General features: G+C 32.6%; 2 protein-coding genes across 5 annotated transcripts; one reads left to right on the forward strand and one right to left on the reverse strand.

The window, feature by feature from the left end:
- The first annotated feature begins 5485 nt into the window (after positions 1-5485).
- Positions 5486-9405, forward strand: LOC131641699 (cadmium-induced protein AS8-like). The gene is made up of 4 exons (XM_058912002.1): positions 5486-5612; positions 5813-6059; positions 7218-7475; positions 8667-9405. The coding sequence occupies exons 2-4, from the start codon at positions 5819-5821 to the stop codon at positions 8681-8683; spliced, it is 516 nt and encodes a 171-aa protein (XP_058767985.1). The 5' UTR covers positions 5486-5612; positions 5813-5818; the 3' UTR covers positions 8684-9405.
- A 193-nt stretch (positions 9406-9598) lies between these two features.
- Positions 9599-11310, reverse strand: LOC131641679 (uncharacterized). 4 transcript variants are annotated; one of them, XM_058911985.1, is made up of 3 exons: positions 11161-11310; positions 10423-10883; positions 9599-10279 (listed from the first exon to the last, which is right to left on the reverse strand). In XM_058911985.1, exons 2-3 carry the CDS (start codon positions 10767-10769, stop codon positions 9805-9807), a joined length of 822 nt encoding a protein of 273 aa, XP_058767968.1. In that variant the 5' UTR covers positions 10770-10883; positions 11161-11310; the 3' UTR covers positions 9599-9804. The 4 variants fall into 4 exon arrangements, with proteins under 4 accessions (XP_058767968.1, XP_058767960.1, XP_058767973.1 ...); XM_058911977.1 differs by having other exon boundaries at positions 11073-11307; XM_058911990.1 differs by having other exon boundaries at positions 11146-11300.
- Positions 11311-16599: the final 5289 nt, after the last annotated feature.

A 16599-nucleotide genomic window follows, 5' to 3' on the forward strand; every position in this document is an offset into this window, starting at 1 on the left:
CATTAGGTTTACGTTTCTCTTTAAATACTACTCAACAATCCATGGGCTTCGAAATCTTCACCTAAATATTTCTTGATCCACAAGCTGAGAGCTACACCAATTATGTAGAAAAATCTCCTTAAATCTTGGAACAAAACATTAAGTTTCCTAAATTGTCTCAATATCCAATTTTAAAAACTTATGTGCAGTTTGAGATCAAATCCCTTGTTCTAGATTAAATATTCTTGACCTGCAAAAATAATTGAGATATATCCAAAAGAAATATCACAAAATCAAACATGTCAAGATTTAAAACAACATGTACTGATGTTCTAGTTCAGCGTGTCACAATTTCTGTCAGAACATCTATCTTCAATGCAACCTTTGTAACACCCCCAAATCTATACTACATAATAAAGCATACAATTGCATAATTCAGAGTAAATAAGCATGCATCACATGAGGTCATTACACACACTTTCAACAAACAACACTTTAACATGCAATGGTCACATACGAGTAACACGGAATTAAAGATTCAAAATAAAACATGCAAAGCTACAGCGGAATAATTGTCTCATCAATATAATGGTAAACTCAGATGATTCCCATACATCACCTACCATGTCACAATATCTTGGCTCAAAGTCGCATATCAAAATGTAACATATCCAAAATAGGAAATACATATGAGTAAAACAATATTTCATATCATTAATTCAAAGATAATAAACCCAAAATCCCAAGTGTTACATTGACCAGAGCATAATATGACTACTTAGTCAAGACACACTACAAGAGATCTAAACCTCTAAGCTAGACCTCCTCCGAAGCACCACTATCCTCGGTACCTGAGCGATTTCGCAATAGAACATCATTCCAACAAAAGGGTGAGAATTCAAATCATTATAGATAAATATAATAATAGGAAATATTAAACAAAACAACAATACATTCCAAGAATTCATCACGCTTCATATAAACATGCATTATAAATTACTTTATTAAAATCACATGTTTATCTCATACGACATAGCTTCTCAAATCAAGTAATCATATTCAACTACTACAATCATCTATCATCTCATGAACATACGTCACAAACAAGTTTATATTCACTCTTCATCATCAAAAATCCACATATATGCACATCCATCACATCATTCCACACAATCACATCACATAAATCACACAACATCAATAATTCACACCGATAGCCACTCATTACATGCCAAAACAATTAATCAAAACTCATGATAATTATTCATAAATCAATAGCATGCAATTCCAAAAGCAAAAATAAGAAAATAAAATATTTATTTTCCAGCTACAAGTCGCGCTACGCGCCCTAGCTCCCACGCTATGCGCGCTACCTTATGCTAAGAGGGTATGCGTTTTCTACAAAAATACAACTGCGATGACAACACCCCCATTTTCATCCAAAATCAGTTCCAGTTCAGATTTTACCACGAATTTCATGCTTATATCACATATACACCACATATAATCAATGATAAACATTAAACACACAACTCACAAATCACATTCTTTCATAATCTCTACAGTTAGAGTTTCACAAAATCAACATACATTCATCAAATCTTATGCTATCTTCATACCCATTCATAGAATCATACATAGAATCATTATAACAAGTTAAATTTCACACAACTTATCGATTAACGTACCTATTCCACAACAAAACTCATGAAATAGTAACCTCCCAACCTAAAATCATGTATTTTCTAACCCCACATACATTACTCAATTTTATCTACCCATAATCACTTTGATTCACACCCTTACCTTGGCTTAGATTGAATCTCTAGTCCTTCTTCTTCAAGAATCTCTTCTTTTTCTCTTCTCTTATGTTTTCTTCTAGTCTCTTTTCTTTCCATTTCTCTAATTTAGGATTTTCTAACATAACACCTTTACTAAATCTATTTTATTATTTGGGTTTAACCCACCCAACCCCACATTCTAATTAATTAGGCTCATTAGCTAATTACTAATCTTAACACATCTACTCAATTATTTAAATACCACATATATTCAAATAATCACAAAACACACCAAATAATTAATTATCACATAAATAATAATTAATAAAAAAACACCTAATATATAAATACGGAAATGAAAATTGGGCTGTCACAACCTTCACACTCCGCTGTATCAGTTTGATCAAGATGTTATGACATCTTGCCCAACATCTGTCATGAACCATGTTTTAGCAAAACTATTGTCAATCCTAAAATCATGGATATAACAATCCCCCCTTTATTTTTTTTTGCTAAAACACCCTTTTGCACAATAAACCTGGAGAGAGAGAGAGAGAGAGAGAGAGAGAGAGAAAGGAATAAAACCACAAGCAAAAAACACAAGCTACATGAAACATGTAAACTTTGTAAATTCTCCAATCACACACACACACACACACACACACATGCAGTTATAAATAATAATCTTCAATACTCCATAAGACACTTGTCAAGACATGTGGTCTGACATCACATTAACACAACGCAATAGCTTGTACAATCAGACATGTCCATTACTCCCCATGTCATACAAAACCAATTCCCCCCTTCAAAGAGAAAATTTAAAGCACAAGAAAACCAACCTTGAACCACAAGAAAACCAACCATGAACTCAACCTTGAACTATCACAGTTCACACATTAGAAGAACATGCAGCAGAAGTAGCACACATAACTCAGAGTACACTAGCCAAAGTTCTTCATAAACCTCAACAGGCAGGATCTTAGAACATCTGGTACGACATCCTACACTCAATCGCATCAGTAGTAGCAGAAGCACCACAACACCAAACATGACAGACTATCATGCTCCCCCTAAATAATAAACTATTATATCCTTAAGCAATTGTACATACCTATTATTCATTAACATGTCAAAACATATGGCATGCAACACTTTTTATTCCTAAAAAAATGCAACACTCTTTACTCCTAAAAACTATAAAAAAAAACAAATACACTAACACTACTTTACTCCCCCTTTTTAGTCAAAAATTGATAAGAATAAAGTAAATGAGCAACAAACAGAAAAATAGCTGGTAAGACACACTAGCAAACAGAAACATTTTTTGTTTTTTTGAAATCCTAACAAAAAATAGAACATTTACTCAATCATTCCACTTGAGTCAATGAAATTGACCAAATCTTCATCAGCATCTGAGTTAAAGTCATGTAATTGAACAAGATTTTTTTAGAGACTTCATCTTTGTCATAGACTTCTTTCCTATCACTGATACTCTAGTGGATGATCCAATAAATGTTACAATATTGGACTTAACCTTCTTTGGACCAGACCTATCATCCTTCTTGGTTTCCAGCAAATGAACCTTTTTTAGCATCAACATTTTTGGTAGACTGACTCATGTTGAAACACAGCTTGAGAGGATGAACAACCAGTAAGATATTAATTGAAGAAAGAGTTACCTTGTTTGTAACGATGCCTTGTTTGTAATGATAAATCAATTAATGAGAGAGTGATTGAAAGACGTTAAATCATTTTTTATTAACAGTGCACCTCTCATCCTGGGAGAGAGATACTTTCTTGTTCTCCTTTTTCTTTTTCCAAGCTTTGATTGCTGAAAATGTTCCAACATTTGAAATTGCATTCTCTATGTCATTGAAAAGTGTTTCTTTCTTGGAATTGCACACCATCAATAGATGATGGTGGAAGAAATATTATTGGCAAGTCTTTCAATCAATAACTGCTATGATTCTTCAGCAATATAAAATTCCCAAAATACCCCTCCAATACTCAAACATATTTATCTCTCAGTAGATTCTCAGAAGTTCCATGCTTAGGAGAAATACTATTTCCTGTACCAAAAGCCCTGAAAATAGATGACCAGTAATAATGATCTTTGACTTACTATGGAAACTGACATCCTTGAGTATCTTGACTAAAACCAACTTTCCAAAGTATAATGTCATGACATCCTGTTGGACATTGTATTCCTTTAACATCCAAAACAATTGAGGGTAATAACTTCATGCATCATTATGTCTAGCCATTCGTAAACCAGGACTAGCTCATTGCCGATTCAAGGAACAAAATTTGTTTCTAAAATAAGAAACATTCTCCATTAAAATTATCTTCATCAGACTTGGCAAATAATCTTACTCCTAAATTCACCATAATTAGGTATTTCATCTTTGAAACAATAGGTGATACAAACTCTAAATAATGAAAACCCTTGTATAAAATAACTGAGCTCTAGAGAAAATTTTGTTGACTTAAGAGTTATCTGATTCAATGCCTGTTAGCTCTTTTAGAATCTGCCTCATTTTCTAGAGTGTCAATCTGCTGAGATGTCCCAACATATGTTTGAACATCAGTCATTTCTTCAAGAATTGAACCAATGACTTTGGTTATGGAGATATCATACATAAATTCTGCTATCAACAGAGAAAACCAGGACCATCCCTCTGATATCTTTGAAGGAGTTGATAGAGATCTTTGAATTTTCTTGATATAGATCATCCGGGTCATAGATATACCCTTATTCACCAAGACATTTACCTTTATTAGGTTCATAAGATGAAGTTTTAGAATTTTGGCACCTGTCTGATGTTGCAACTTCTGGTGTAACATCTAGACTTTATCTTCCTTGAACTTCAAGCATGTGAAAGAGTAAGTAGTTCCTCGTGGTACACACAAATAAAAGTTGTCTTTGGACTTAACTCCCTCATTAGACTCCATCTATCTCATTAGAGACCAGACATTCTTCATTAGCGAAACTTGCCTTCAGACCTTGGTCACACAACTGGCTTATGTTTATCATGCTAGTCATCATTTATTTTAGCAAGAAAAACTGCATCAAGACTAGGAAACCTTGTTCCATCCAGTTTCTCAACCCCCTTTTTACTTCACATTTAGCATTGTCTCTGAAGTAACATAGTTGAAAGAGTGAGACTTGAAGATCAGCAAAACACCTTTAGTCAGTCATGAGTTTGGAAACAGCTAGTGTCAAAAGAGAATATACCAATCTTTTTTTGCTAAGCAAAACTCTAGGAGAAATCTGAGTAATAAGGTAACTAGCACCTTCCTCGAGTTTCATCCATTGTTTGGTCAATCTTAGGTTGAGTTGTACCTTTGGGATAGCTATACAACTTGAAATATCGTGGATTGATATGACCAGTTTTTACTACAAATGTGACATATCCAGTCCAAGTATTTGCCATTTTATTATGTTTATAATTAAGATAATTAAGTTAAAATTGTGTGGAAAAAAATAAGGTGAACACTCCGATACCCTTGAATTAAGTTGGATACCAATATCTTCAATTAATCAAAGACTATGATTCTTCGTCATGTCATGTCATATTTTTATTTTATTTTATTTTAAATTAAATTAAAATTTTAATATAATTTAAACTAAAGAGACAGGTATCCAAGTTAACTTCATGGATAACAAAGAATTTATTAAAATATAAATACTCAGTTTTTTTTAGTTTTTTTTACAATAGTGACCGGAATGGATAATGATTTTTTCTACGATTTCAGTGTCAATTTAGCTTCTGCTCAAAATCTCCAATCCTTTTTTCTCCGCTTCTTCCAAACTCAATTATAATTTCTACTTACTCCATATTTCCCCTCGTAAGTTTTCTCAATTCTCTTTCCATTTCATATTCAGTCACGCGTATATTTCAAATTATAGATTATCAAGATCGATTTTCCAAACGTGATTTCAGTAAAACTTCACTCGTTTAGTACTTTGACTGAAAGTTTATCATTGTCATTTCACCAAACATGTTGTGTGCTAGTTTGTTGATTACTTACAACTGCAATTTGTTTAGGTTGTAATGATTATAAAAGGATTATTTAGAAGATATAAAAAATGGAACCCTGTTCATCCAACTTATGGAGCCTTTTATGGAATGGGTTTTGGAATAGGTTGTGGTGTTGGATGGGGTCCTGGGTTTGGTCCTGAAGTTGTTGGCTATGTTGGATCTGGTTGTGGCGTTGGATTCAATGTTGGTGTTACTCTTGCTGGCTTTGGAATTGGTCTTCCAGCTAATGTTATCTTTGCAGCTCCGTATAATGGTAAACCCCTTTGGTTAATTGTTATGAGAAGCTATTCTTTGCTTTATCAAATTTATCACTTTAACGTACACCATCCGGTTACTATTATTAGCGAAGATTCCATTTTCAGATTCATTGAATAACTTTTGTACCTGGTCTAGATATAGATCAGATACATTAATTATTCAATGAACCTGAAATGAGAATATTTGCTTATAATTGTGAATAGACTAGTACTAAACTAATTTGCTTGCATTTAGGGTTTATCAGGATTCAGGAGTTGTATGTAACTATGTGTCAAACTCATGATTATATCAAATTGAGATTCATATTGTGAATTCAAAAAACTATTTTCTTAATCATGAATCAAAAGATAGATTATTAATAAAAATATGTTATTTTTAAGTAAAGAGGAGTGACATAAATATGTTATAAGCTTATATGTCATATTAGCAGTGTAGTCAAGATCGAGTACTGGATCATAAGATCGTAATATCTTACATGCTAAGGATGTTTGAGAGTGCTACGATTAGAGAAATATCGTTTTTGTAGCCAGCGTTGTCAAGATCAAGTTTTTGAAGCAAGATCATAAAAAAAATGTTGGTTTTTCTTTGGGGCCTGTATTATGATTTTCATGTTTTTGTGCAATGGTGTGCATATATATGTACGAAATTATCCTTTTTTTTCCCTTCGGTTGGATCTTACGTGCGTTGCTAACGATCCGAGTTTTACGATCTTTCACAAGCCGGCTGATCCTACTTAAGATCTCGTGCTTGACTACATTGCATATTAGAACCTGAAAATAATTTAGATTCAAGGCATAAGAAAAGTGGCTGGCTATACATAGCTGACAAAAATAGTGGCTCACTACACTAATTTTTAGGTTGTGTTTTGTTCCTTTGTGATTCATTGGATTGGAATGAATCAGAACTCATCATAGTGAATCAGGATTCGTCATATTAAATCAGAATTCAGTATAAGAGTCATGTCTAAAATAGATAAACAATAGAGATTCTCCTATCGATTTTATCCAGTTTTGTACTAAATAGAGATATGGCTCACATGTTTTGTAAGATATTGATGGCCATGCTCAAATTAATGCAAATATTATGTGTGATTAAAATCAAAGATTCCTAGTCTTAAACTCTAGCATGTTACTTGTGACTTATTTTAATCCAGCTTTTCTGGCAACAAAAAGCTCTGCATTGAAGTTAGCACGTTCTGGTACACAAACCGCCGAGGACGTTTGGATTAGAAATTCACCTCTTATGTCTGATTTTCAACGAGAAGCCGGTGAAAAGTTCTCTTGCTTTCGCCAAAAGTATTTATCAATCAATGGAACTGATTTCTTTGACGTGAAGAACAGCTTGCCTTTGCTTACTGCATCTGCCTGTAAAAATATTCAAACATTTCATGACCAATTTTTCCCTCATAAAGGTATTATTTTGTTTTAGAATATCAAATTCATCTCTACTCAATTACCTAGTATTTGTCTTGTAGAAATTATTTGCTTTCCTTTTTGCGCCATTTATCTATCTTGCTGAGTTAGTTACGTGCATGTTCTTATGCTTATCTTTATTTTATAGTGCATTTCTTCTCCATTTTAGCATTTAGCTCATTCATCTACTAAGTTATCCAGCCCATTATTTTCTATTAATTTTGAAATATTTGATCTCTTTTCTCTATTTTTCCTCTAAACCTATAAAGGCATTCTGGTGTTACAAACCTCCCATTGAGATAGGTTCTAGGGAATGATTGGACTTACTTTTGTTCTATTTTAGGCAGCCTTATCTTACACAGCCTTCTATACCTAGAACCCTATAACTTAAACAGTTAGGAGTGAGAATCTCTCAAGCAGTCAAACTTCAACTATTACTCTTAAGTTGATGGAGCTATTTCATTTTATGTCATATAACAATGTTAGAAAGGTACCTTCATTTGGAAAAATGTCTTTTATCTTATAACTTTCTTATTTAATGTGCTCAAGGCACCAGCTAGAAACAAGTCCAAAATCAGAATCTAGAGAAATGCCCCAACTTTCGTACTATAGCTAACCTTAAATATAGGTTGACAACTTTCCGTTAACAAAAGCTAATAGCTTTAGGTTTTCCATGGTTTGCGAATCTTTGCAGTTGCATTTTCTGAAGTCGCAGGTCGTTTGATTAAAATCAGACGCCGCATATTTCAACTGTGCACTATTTGTCAAATCACACAGATAAAACGTGAGCCGTCCAATTTTGAAAGGACGGCCTGCAATCCGCTACTGTGATGAATGCGTGAAAACGTGACTGTAGATCCAAGTCTGTTTTTTTTCGTCTTATGACATGAAAAACCAAGGATTATTAATTTTTTGAACTGAATGCTGCATTCAGTTCCAATTGTTGTATTTTATTATCTTCCCGTGTGAAAGTTTTGATATCTTTACGAAGATCTTCCTGTTAGTACACATTTGAGAATCTTATAACGGAAAAAGCATGCATGTTATAGACGATGTTCTGTTGAAAGCATCAAGCTTGAAAGTAAGTGTTTTTAAGACTATATTTGCACTATTCTCCCTCTACATTAACTTCATTACCTGCTGCTGATGTCGAAGAAAGTAGCTTGACATTTGCATCTCTTATTTTGCAGGAAAAGAAGATTCCTAAAACAACTATTGCTTTTGTGGTTACTTTTTGATGGAACTCTTAGTTTCTCATTTTGTTAACATGGAACAAGAGGTCTTATTCGTAGCACTGAAGTTTATTTCCTCCAGACTCTCCTAGCCTTCGATTCCAGGATGGAGAGAACACATCAGTGACAAGAAAGACTAAAAGGTTTTCGACAAATAGAGAAGAATATCAAGTCAGATATTGTTGACGTGTCAGTTATTAAAAAATGTTACTGGTATCATGATTTGTGAAGAAATATAGGATAATTTTGTTTTCAAGTCCACAAGTTAAAAACATCTATTTACTCTTCACTAAGTTGGTCTGATCTTGTGTTATGAGTTGTTAATATATGTTGGTGTTTAGCATATAATATTAGAGGCTTCTTGAAATATGTTGGTCAAATAAAATGTAAGATTTTTTTATCTAATAGATAATGACTAAATTTTACTCTTTAAATATGAATAAGGAAAATGTTAAATATTCAAACATGAGTATGCGCCCTTGTAAAGCTTGCTTAAAATTATATAAGAAATTAATTTTATGTAAGAGAATAATATTAAGTAAATAATATATTAATACGATGGTGTAAACTTTTTTTAATGATTAAATAGTCTAGTGATCAGACTCACACTTAAAGCGTAGAGAAGTAAAAAATCTCAAGTTCGAACTCGAAGTAAAAAATCTTGAGTTAAAATCTCAAGTTCGAACCTGAAGTAAAAAATCTCAAGTTGGAACTCAAATAGCTACTTATCTGCATCATTGCAGCTACTAAACAAGTTGTAATTCGCCCCCCTAAAGCTCAGGGTAAGCATCCTTCTATCACATGAAGTTATCTTCTATACTGAAAAAACTATATGGAGAATCAATTAAATTATGGCAACTTTTTAAAATGTGTTGAAAGAATTAAACTACTTAAGAATACACCATCATGGATATTTCCTCATATTATTTAAGTTTACATAGTAATTGTATCCCAACTAAATGAATAATTTACAAATTAACTTTACACTTACTTTCTAAAAATCTTTTCATCACACCAAAACAGCACTTGTTTACTCCAACATTACATTTACCAAAAAAACTGGAAACATAATATCATAATCTACATGAGTTTTCTTCTAATCAAACCCTGAATTAGGAGCAAGTTCTTCTAAATTTCCATATCTAGAAGCTGCAAAACCAAAGGATACAATGGTTCCTAAATGAACCGCCAGGACTGCAAAAAAGAGCTGAGCATTGGCAAACAACTCACCACGAACCTCGCTCTCATGCGAATGACACGTGACAACGTTATCCTTCATGCTACAACCAGCTGGTAGCATAGGGCCGAAGAGAACAAAGGCTGTCAGATAGAACCAGATTCCTTGCAGTGTTATGGCAATGCCCTTACATAAATCGACCGGGAAACTGGTTGGAAAAAGTGCTCCAGCAATTGAACATAATATACAAAGACCAATTAGGAATGCGAGGAGGACATGGTAATAGCCTTCTAGGCCTTTGTGCGCTGTTGAGTGAAAATAAAACAGAAGATACTCTGCAGTGAATGCTGTTGCAGCAATTAAACAAAGTGCACCTTCTGGCAAGGAAACATATCTACATAATAAAGATCAAATTGAGCAATTAAGTGCTTTTAGCATAAGTTCTTATGTACAAGCTATATCTTAAACAAAAAACAAAATTAAGCAAAGTTGTGGCAGGAAAAGTTCAAGAACATAACAACAACGGAAACACCTAACCTTGTTCTTTCTGAGAGCAGGGAAACGACGCCGAAGATAAGAAACATGATAAGCATTCCCGAGTGCTCAAAGTTAATCAAGTAAGTGGAATTCAAGACTCCACCAACAAAAAACTTTAGTTGTGTTGCAACTAAAAGCTCAACGCACAAGTCAATGAAAGCGCCAATTGAAATAACATAGAGTTCCAAGTGCTTGAGCTTCCCATCAACTCTTGGTACAGGATTCCATACACGAACTCGGAATGTCTTAGGACTTGATACATATCTTACCACCGCACACCATATATGCCATAAACCAACTAGAAGAAACAAGGTTCCTGGCAAAATATGACCTATGAAAGATCCCATCTTCCTGATTTACTTTCACCACTCTCTAAATAAACCTTTCAAGTTCGCTTAATGCTTGTTGTTTGGTTCAACGTACAGTTTGTAAATCTTGCACTGCAATGTTGTTGACCCCAACTAGTCCACATGAATCCATAAAATAATTATAAAATATATTTAAAGTAAAATTAACCAAATGACTCCATCCATAAAATATTCATCAATCAAAGCACACATGAATCTTGAAGTGCATAATCGATTTTCCAGAGAAACTAACAAACAAGGAGTTTCTATGGAAAAATGATGAAGATTAGGTATTATACTTACAGTAATAGTGTAAAGATAGTTACGGCATGATAATGATGATGAGTTTGGATGTAGAAAGTGGAATAGAAAGAACCTTTTTTCAAATCACTTTTTAAGTAATCTTCTTCTAAATCATTCGACAATTGAAAACAGAAGCTTCAGTGATGTTGATGATGAAAAAGGAGAAGCAATTATTCACTCAGATTTTACCATCAGCAGCAGTTTGGTAAGGGAAGATTCTTGAATCACGAATTGAAAAAAATAATTGGGCTTAACAAATCAATTTTTTTTTATTATTTGATTGAATCTTTTTATTAAATTTAGTAAAAACAATTTCTCAATTTTATTTTCATTTATGACCGATAAGTTTATGAATAAATAATTAATTGCTTGAAAATGCAATTTTTTTTTCAAAAAACTATTTTTCAATAAATTATTTCAAATAATAAATCTTTCTCAATAATTTTCAAAATATTGATGTTTTAAACAAAAACAGAAAATTACAATGCATAATACATGTCAATCTAATTGACGGTTCCGTTTAAAAAATAAGAACCCTAGCCAATTGAATTGGCCACTGCACTATGACTAGCCAATTGAATCGGTGACTGTGTATAATCCTTAGGAGTAGTCGCCAATTCATCTTACTCCTGGTGTAGATTTTTTTTAGTATAATAGAGGTGTGTCTTCTACCATTTAGTTCACACCTCTTCTCATTTTCATCTTAATCTTTTTTTCACTTGTTCTAACATGGTTAGTAAAAGAAATGGGTATATTTGTTTTTCGAGAATCAAGCCTCCGATGAAGATGCATTTTTAGAACATCTGGAGTTTCGAGCAACTTGAAGCTTTGGTTAGACGGAGAGATTAATGATAGTAAAAGAATAAGAAGTATTAAGACACTTATTTCGTACATATATATTACGAATGATAATGATGATATCCAGCGTATGTGAGTGTCAGTTAAAGATGACAAGGTTAGGCATATGAAGTCTACACCAGATGACATTGTTCTGATTGTTGTAATCTCTTAGATATGTTGTGATGTTAAGTCCTTTTATTTGTTGTTTGTGTTGTTGTTTCAGGGGTGTTTGTGTTTGTTTTGTTGTAATCAAAAGCTATTATATATATATATATATATATATATATATATATATATATATATATATATATATATATATATATATATATATATATATATATATATATATATATATATATATATATATCATGAAGAGCATGTATGGGTTGACGACATATACCACACAATCTTTCCATTTTGGTAGTCGTATCCATTTCGGTTATAATGTGTGTGCTGTTGGAGTAAACCTTTTACTTCCTTTTCATATTTTTGTTGTGCCAAATAGCATCTCCTTGATATGTAGGCCAATATTTCTCTTTTGCTACCAATAGGAAGCTATTGTTGTATACACTGAATATGTTTATGACTTTGTAAACGGCAGATAAATGCTTGGAAGAATCCCGGCGAACACTTGAACATTCCTCAACGACATGGGAACAAGACATACAGAAGAGTTGCAACTTTAAGAAATCGCATCAACCTTCATGTAGTTCGACCCGATACTATTCCTTTGGCCTCCCTCATTTTGGTATATTGTCTCCTCTACACTGAAAGTATATCTATGATGGTCAAAGCAAGTAACAATATGTGTGCTAGCTTTGATAGTTTCCTCCTTCATCACTTTCATGCAGCTTTCACTGAATAATTTGTAACATTGAACTTCATTTTCCGCCTCTGATTGCGAGCTATGATCCCAATATAAAATAGGTTTCTCTTAACAACGCTGTTATTGATAGGTATCTAATGCCTTTAAAGACAAAGTTCATTGATTCCACAAGTTTTGTTGTCACGTGGCCCTATCGTCGACCCTTGTCAAATTCCTCAGTCCACTTCTCTACTAAAATATTATCGATCCACCTTAATACATCTGTATTTTAAAATCTAATTTACTTGCGGTAGTATATGAGTGATAGTTGATGTAAAGCATACCTCACATTTATACATACATGCATACATACATATACATACATGCATACGTACATACACACACATACTTGTGTGTGTATGCATGTGTGTGCGTGCACATATATTATGTTGATGATGTTGTTGTGCATGTTGAGATATCTATGCATCCAAGTTGTTGAACTTATGCTCGAAATTATGTTGTGGCCTCATTTCTTATGGTGATGGTTCGAGTGTGAGTAGCTTAATCCTTTCTCTAGGGGGTCTAGTGAAGTGTTGTTTATGTATTCATATTATCGTACCACATGCATTGTGTTAGTGTTGTTGCATTTAATATCTTAAGTGACATTTGCATAAGGTTGTTGTTGAATTATGATGTGATGATGCTTGTGTGTATGATATGACTGTGTAAACGTTGTTTTAAAGATGTTGTGTAAATTATTTATAATGAATGAAGGTGTGAGTATATGTTGTATTGATGATGTTGAATAGTAGACTATAATTGTTGAAGTTTACTTTTCTCTTATGCCTTTTATATTTAATCATGATTACTCGTCCCTTATGTTTAAATGTTGTCTCCACGTGGGTAACATGCATATACTCAAGAGTAGCGTTGCTGAAGTAAGTGGAAGGATAGCTCTTGAAGTGTCTTCTATTTAGTGTTGTTTATTTTCTTGAAGGGTCTTGCTTTGATCATGTAATATTGGGATGTGAACTATTTTATGTTATTTACTTTGTCGATCATTTGTTGAATTTATGTTTTATGTTGTTGAGAATAGAACATTCATAACTCTCTTATTTATGTTGATTGAAGTTGAAAAGAGTTTTATGAGATCAACGACATATTTACTTATATGTTGGATTAAATATTTTAATCATATTCCGTTGTGTTGCTATTCAGATGTGATTTGGATGTCGTGTAACATCTCAGGTAAGTTATCAGATGTGTTTTGGATGTCGTGTAACATCCCATGTAAATTAAAATGTTTACTTTAATTTTTATGGAAATCCGTGTAACGGAACATGATTGATTTATGCATGTTTTTATGACGTGCGACACCTTTGTGTTGCTGTTTAAAATAATTTATTCGTAAAACATACGTGTGTGTACGCGCGCATTTAAGCAATTGTATAATTTTTTCTCTAAAGCTTACTATTAGATGATCGGAAGTTCAATTTTTTTTTTCTTTTTATTAGCTTTTATTTGAAATTTTAAAAAAATATTTTAGTTAAACAATTTTAAAAGTTTAAATTGGTTTATAAATTTAAATTTGATTAACTAAATTGGTGACAATAACTAAATTGGTGACAATAACTAAATTGGTCTCTAAAACTTTTTGTTGTAACATCTTTTAATCATTTATGGTGACAATAACTTTTGAACATCCATTCTCATTGATGGTCTTGAAGATGAGACATTTTTCGTGCATAATGTTGTGATTCATAACACCTTAATAATATCTTCTTTCAACTCCTTTACAATGGTATAATCCACCAATTCAAGTGCACTTTCTCTAAACTCCGGCTAAAAAGGCTTCTTCAGTACTACGTCGAAATTATAAACATCAATCTTCTCTGTCACCTTACTAGTGTAGGCATACTCTATCATAATAACAATCAACATGATCAATTTTTAAGAATAATAGCTAAAATGCCAAAAAGGTTTATATCTAAATATTAATAATTTTGGCTTACCAGGAGCTATGTAGCCAAGTGTTCCAGCAAAGATATGAGTCGAACTACCAACTTATCCGTGTAGTATCTTAGCAAGTCCAAAATCAGCAATTCTTGCCTTCCGTTCCTCATCAAGCAATATGTTACTTGATTTAGCATCCATATGCATAACATGTTTATCACAACCATTATGCAAATATTTTAATCCTCTTGTTGCACCTAGTGCTACACCATACCTAACCTCCCACCCCATCTAAGTCTCCGACAAGTATGCAACCTTTCTCACAAACCCTTATTTCGTAAAACTCATATACAAGCAAACTATTATCTTCACTTGTGATACTAAAATATATATTCACCATATGCATATGCCTTATAGAACTCAAAGTAGCCACCTCAACATCATACTCAAGTGAACTTGAACTCCTCTTTTGCATTGTTGAACTGCTCCTATAATCACTTCTTGAATTTTAAGTCATTATGTGTTTTACTACAAAAATTTCACCACTTTGTCACTCAACCTTGTAAACACTCCATGATGCTTCTTTTCCAATCAAACTCTCAGCTTTGATTCCATAAGTAATTTCATTCTTATTAGTGTTTAACATATAGTATTTCTTGAAATTCCAAGAATTAATCATAAGTACTTGCTGCTTAAATTTGTTCTTCTGTTTATGTCTAGCAAAGAGAAAATGTGCTAATGAAACAATCAAAACCATTATTATGCCGACAATGGAAAAGAACACGAGTTTTCAGAGTCTCTTATATCCGTCAGATGAACATGGTCGAAAAATTCTTCAAAATCTTGCTACATAAGCCACGATTTCCCATGAAACTATCTTTGAAAGTTGAAATAGCTAGTGAGTCTGGTATGGAACCAAAAAATGATTGCTTGATAAATCAAGCTTGCTAAGTTTAAGAGATGATAAACTCGATGGAATCTCATTAGACAACTTCTTTAATGACAAATTCAACAAATTAAGTGTATGCAAAGCACGAATATCAATTGGAATTACACCAAAATGGAATTATCAGCAAGGTTTGCTCCAGTAATAAGAACCAATAGAACCTGGTAACACACCAAAAAGATTAGTCAGCTTGATTAGTCTTTCTATAATAACATGTATGTTATCGGAAATACAATTCAAACTTAACTGAATCAAAATCAAAGAAGAAGAAGCTTCTAAGATTTCCAAAGGTAACTCACTTAATAATTGATTATTATATAAATAAAATTGAGCTAGAGATTTAGCTTTACAAATATCAAAAGAATTTGAACCTTCAAATTGATTCCTTCCAAAATCAAACATTTCCAAATTTGGCAGGCTCCATATACCTGAAGGAACAACGGTGTAAAGTGAATTCTTTATTAATCTAAAACGTACTAAAGTTGTGCAATTTTCATATTTCTCTAGTATACTTCCTGTTTGTATAATTCAAAAAGTATAGGTATGCATGTTACGAACTCAGAGACCTATTGTATAACAAATAATAATGGTTAGAATTTGCCTAGAGTGACGAGAAGCCCTGTACGACAGTGTTTATGCTGGTTTAGAGGATCTATTCACGTGAGAGGTGAGAGACTTTGTATATGTGTTAGGTACTTAGGTGTAAGCGTGTGAATTAGGATCCCCTTTCTTCCTTTAAATTTAGAGTAATTCTTTCATTAATTTTGCATGTAATTTTTTTTAGAAAAATTGTTTAATAATCGATACTTATTTTTATTATTTAGTGTAAATCTTTTAAACTTGATATTTCTTTTTTTGTCAAATACTCAAATCTTTAAGTTATATCATTAAATTTTGTTAAGATCGTTGTATTACCTTATTAAAAGAGACGTTCTTTTATCTTTTAATCTTTGTTGAATTTGTCTTCAACTGAATTTTGTGAA

Source organism: Vicia villosa, linkage group LG1 (genome assembly GCF_029867415.1).
Source record: "Vicia villosa cultivar HV-30 ecotype Madison, WI linkage group LG1, Vvil1.0, whole genome shotgun sequence".
Classification (NCBI taxonomy): Eukaryota; Viridiplantae; Streptophyta; class Magnoliopsida; order Fabales; family Fabaceae; genus Vicia; species Vicia villosa.

What these genes read in the sequence shown, in the direction of transcription:
- LOC131641699 (XM_058912002.1), top strand. Translation starts at nt 5,819, where the DNA reads ATGATTATAAAAGGATTATTTAGAAGATATAAAAAATGGAACCCTGTT. An exon ending in CTTTGCAGCTCCGTATAATG is followed by an intron (nt 6,060 to 7,217) that starts GTAAACCCCTTT and finishes ATTTTAATCCAG; the next exon opens with CTTTTCTGGCAACAAAAAGC.
- LOC131641679 (XM_058911985.1), bottom strand. Translation starts at nt 10,769, where the DNA reads ATGGGATCTTTCATAGGTCATATTTTGCCAGGAACCTTGTTTCTTCTA. An exon ending in CTGCTCTCAGAAAGAACAAG is followed by an intron (nt 10,280 to 10,422) that starts GTTAGGTGTTTC and finishes TTTATTATGTAG; the next exon opens with ATATGTTTCCTTGCCAGAAG.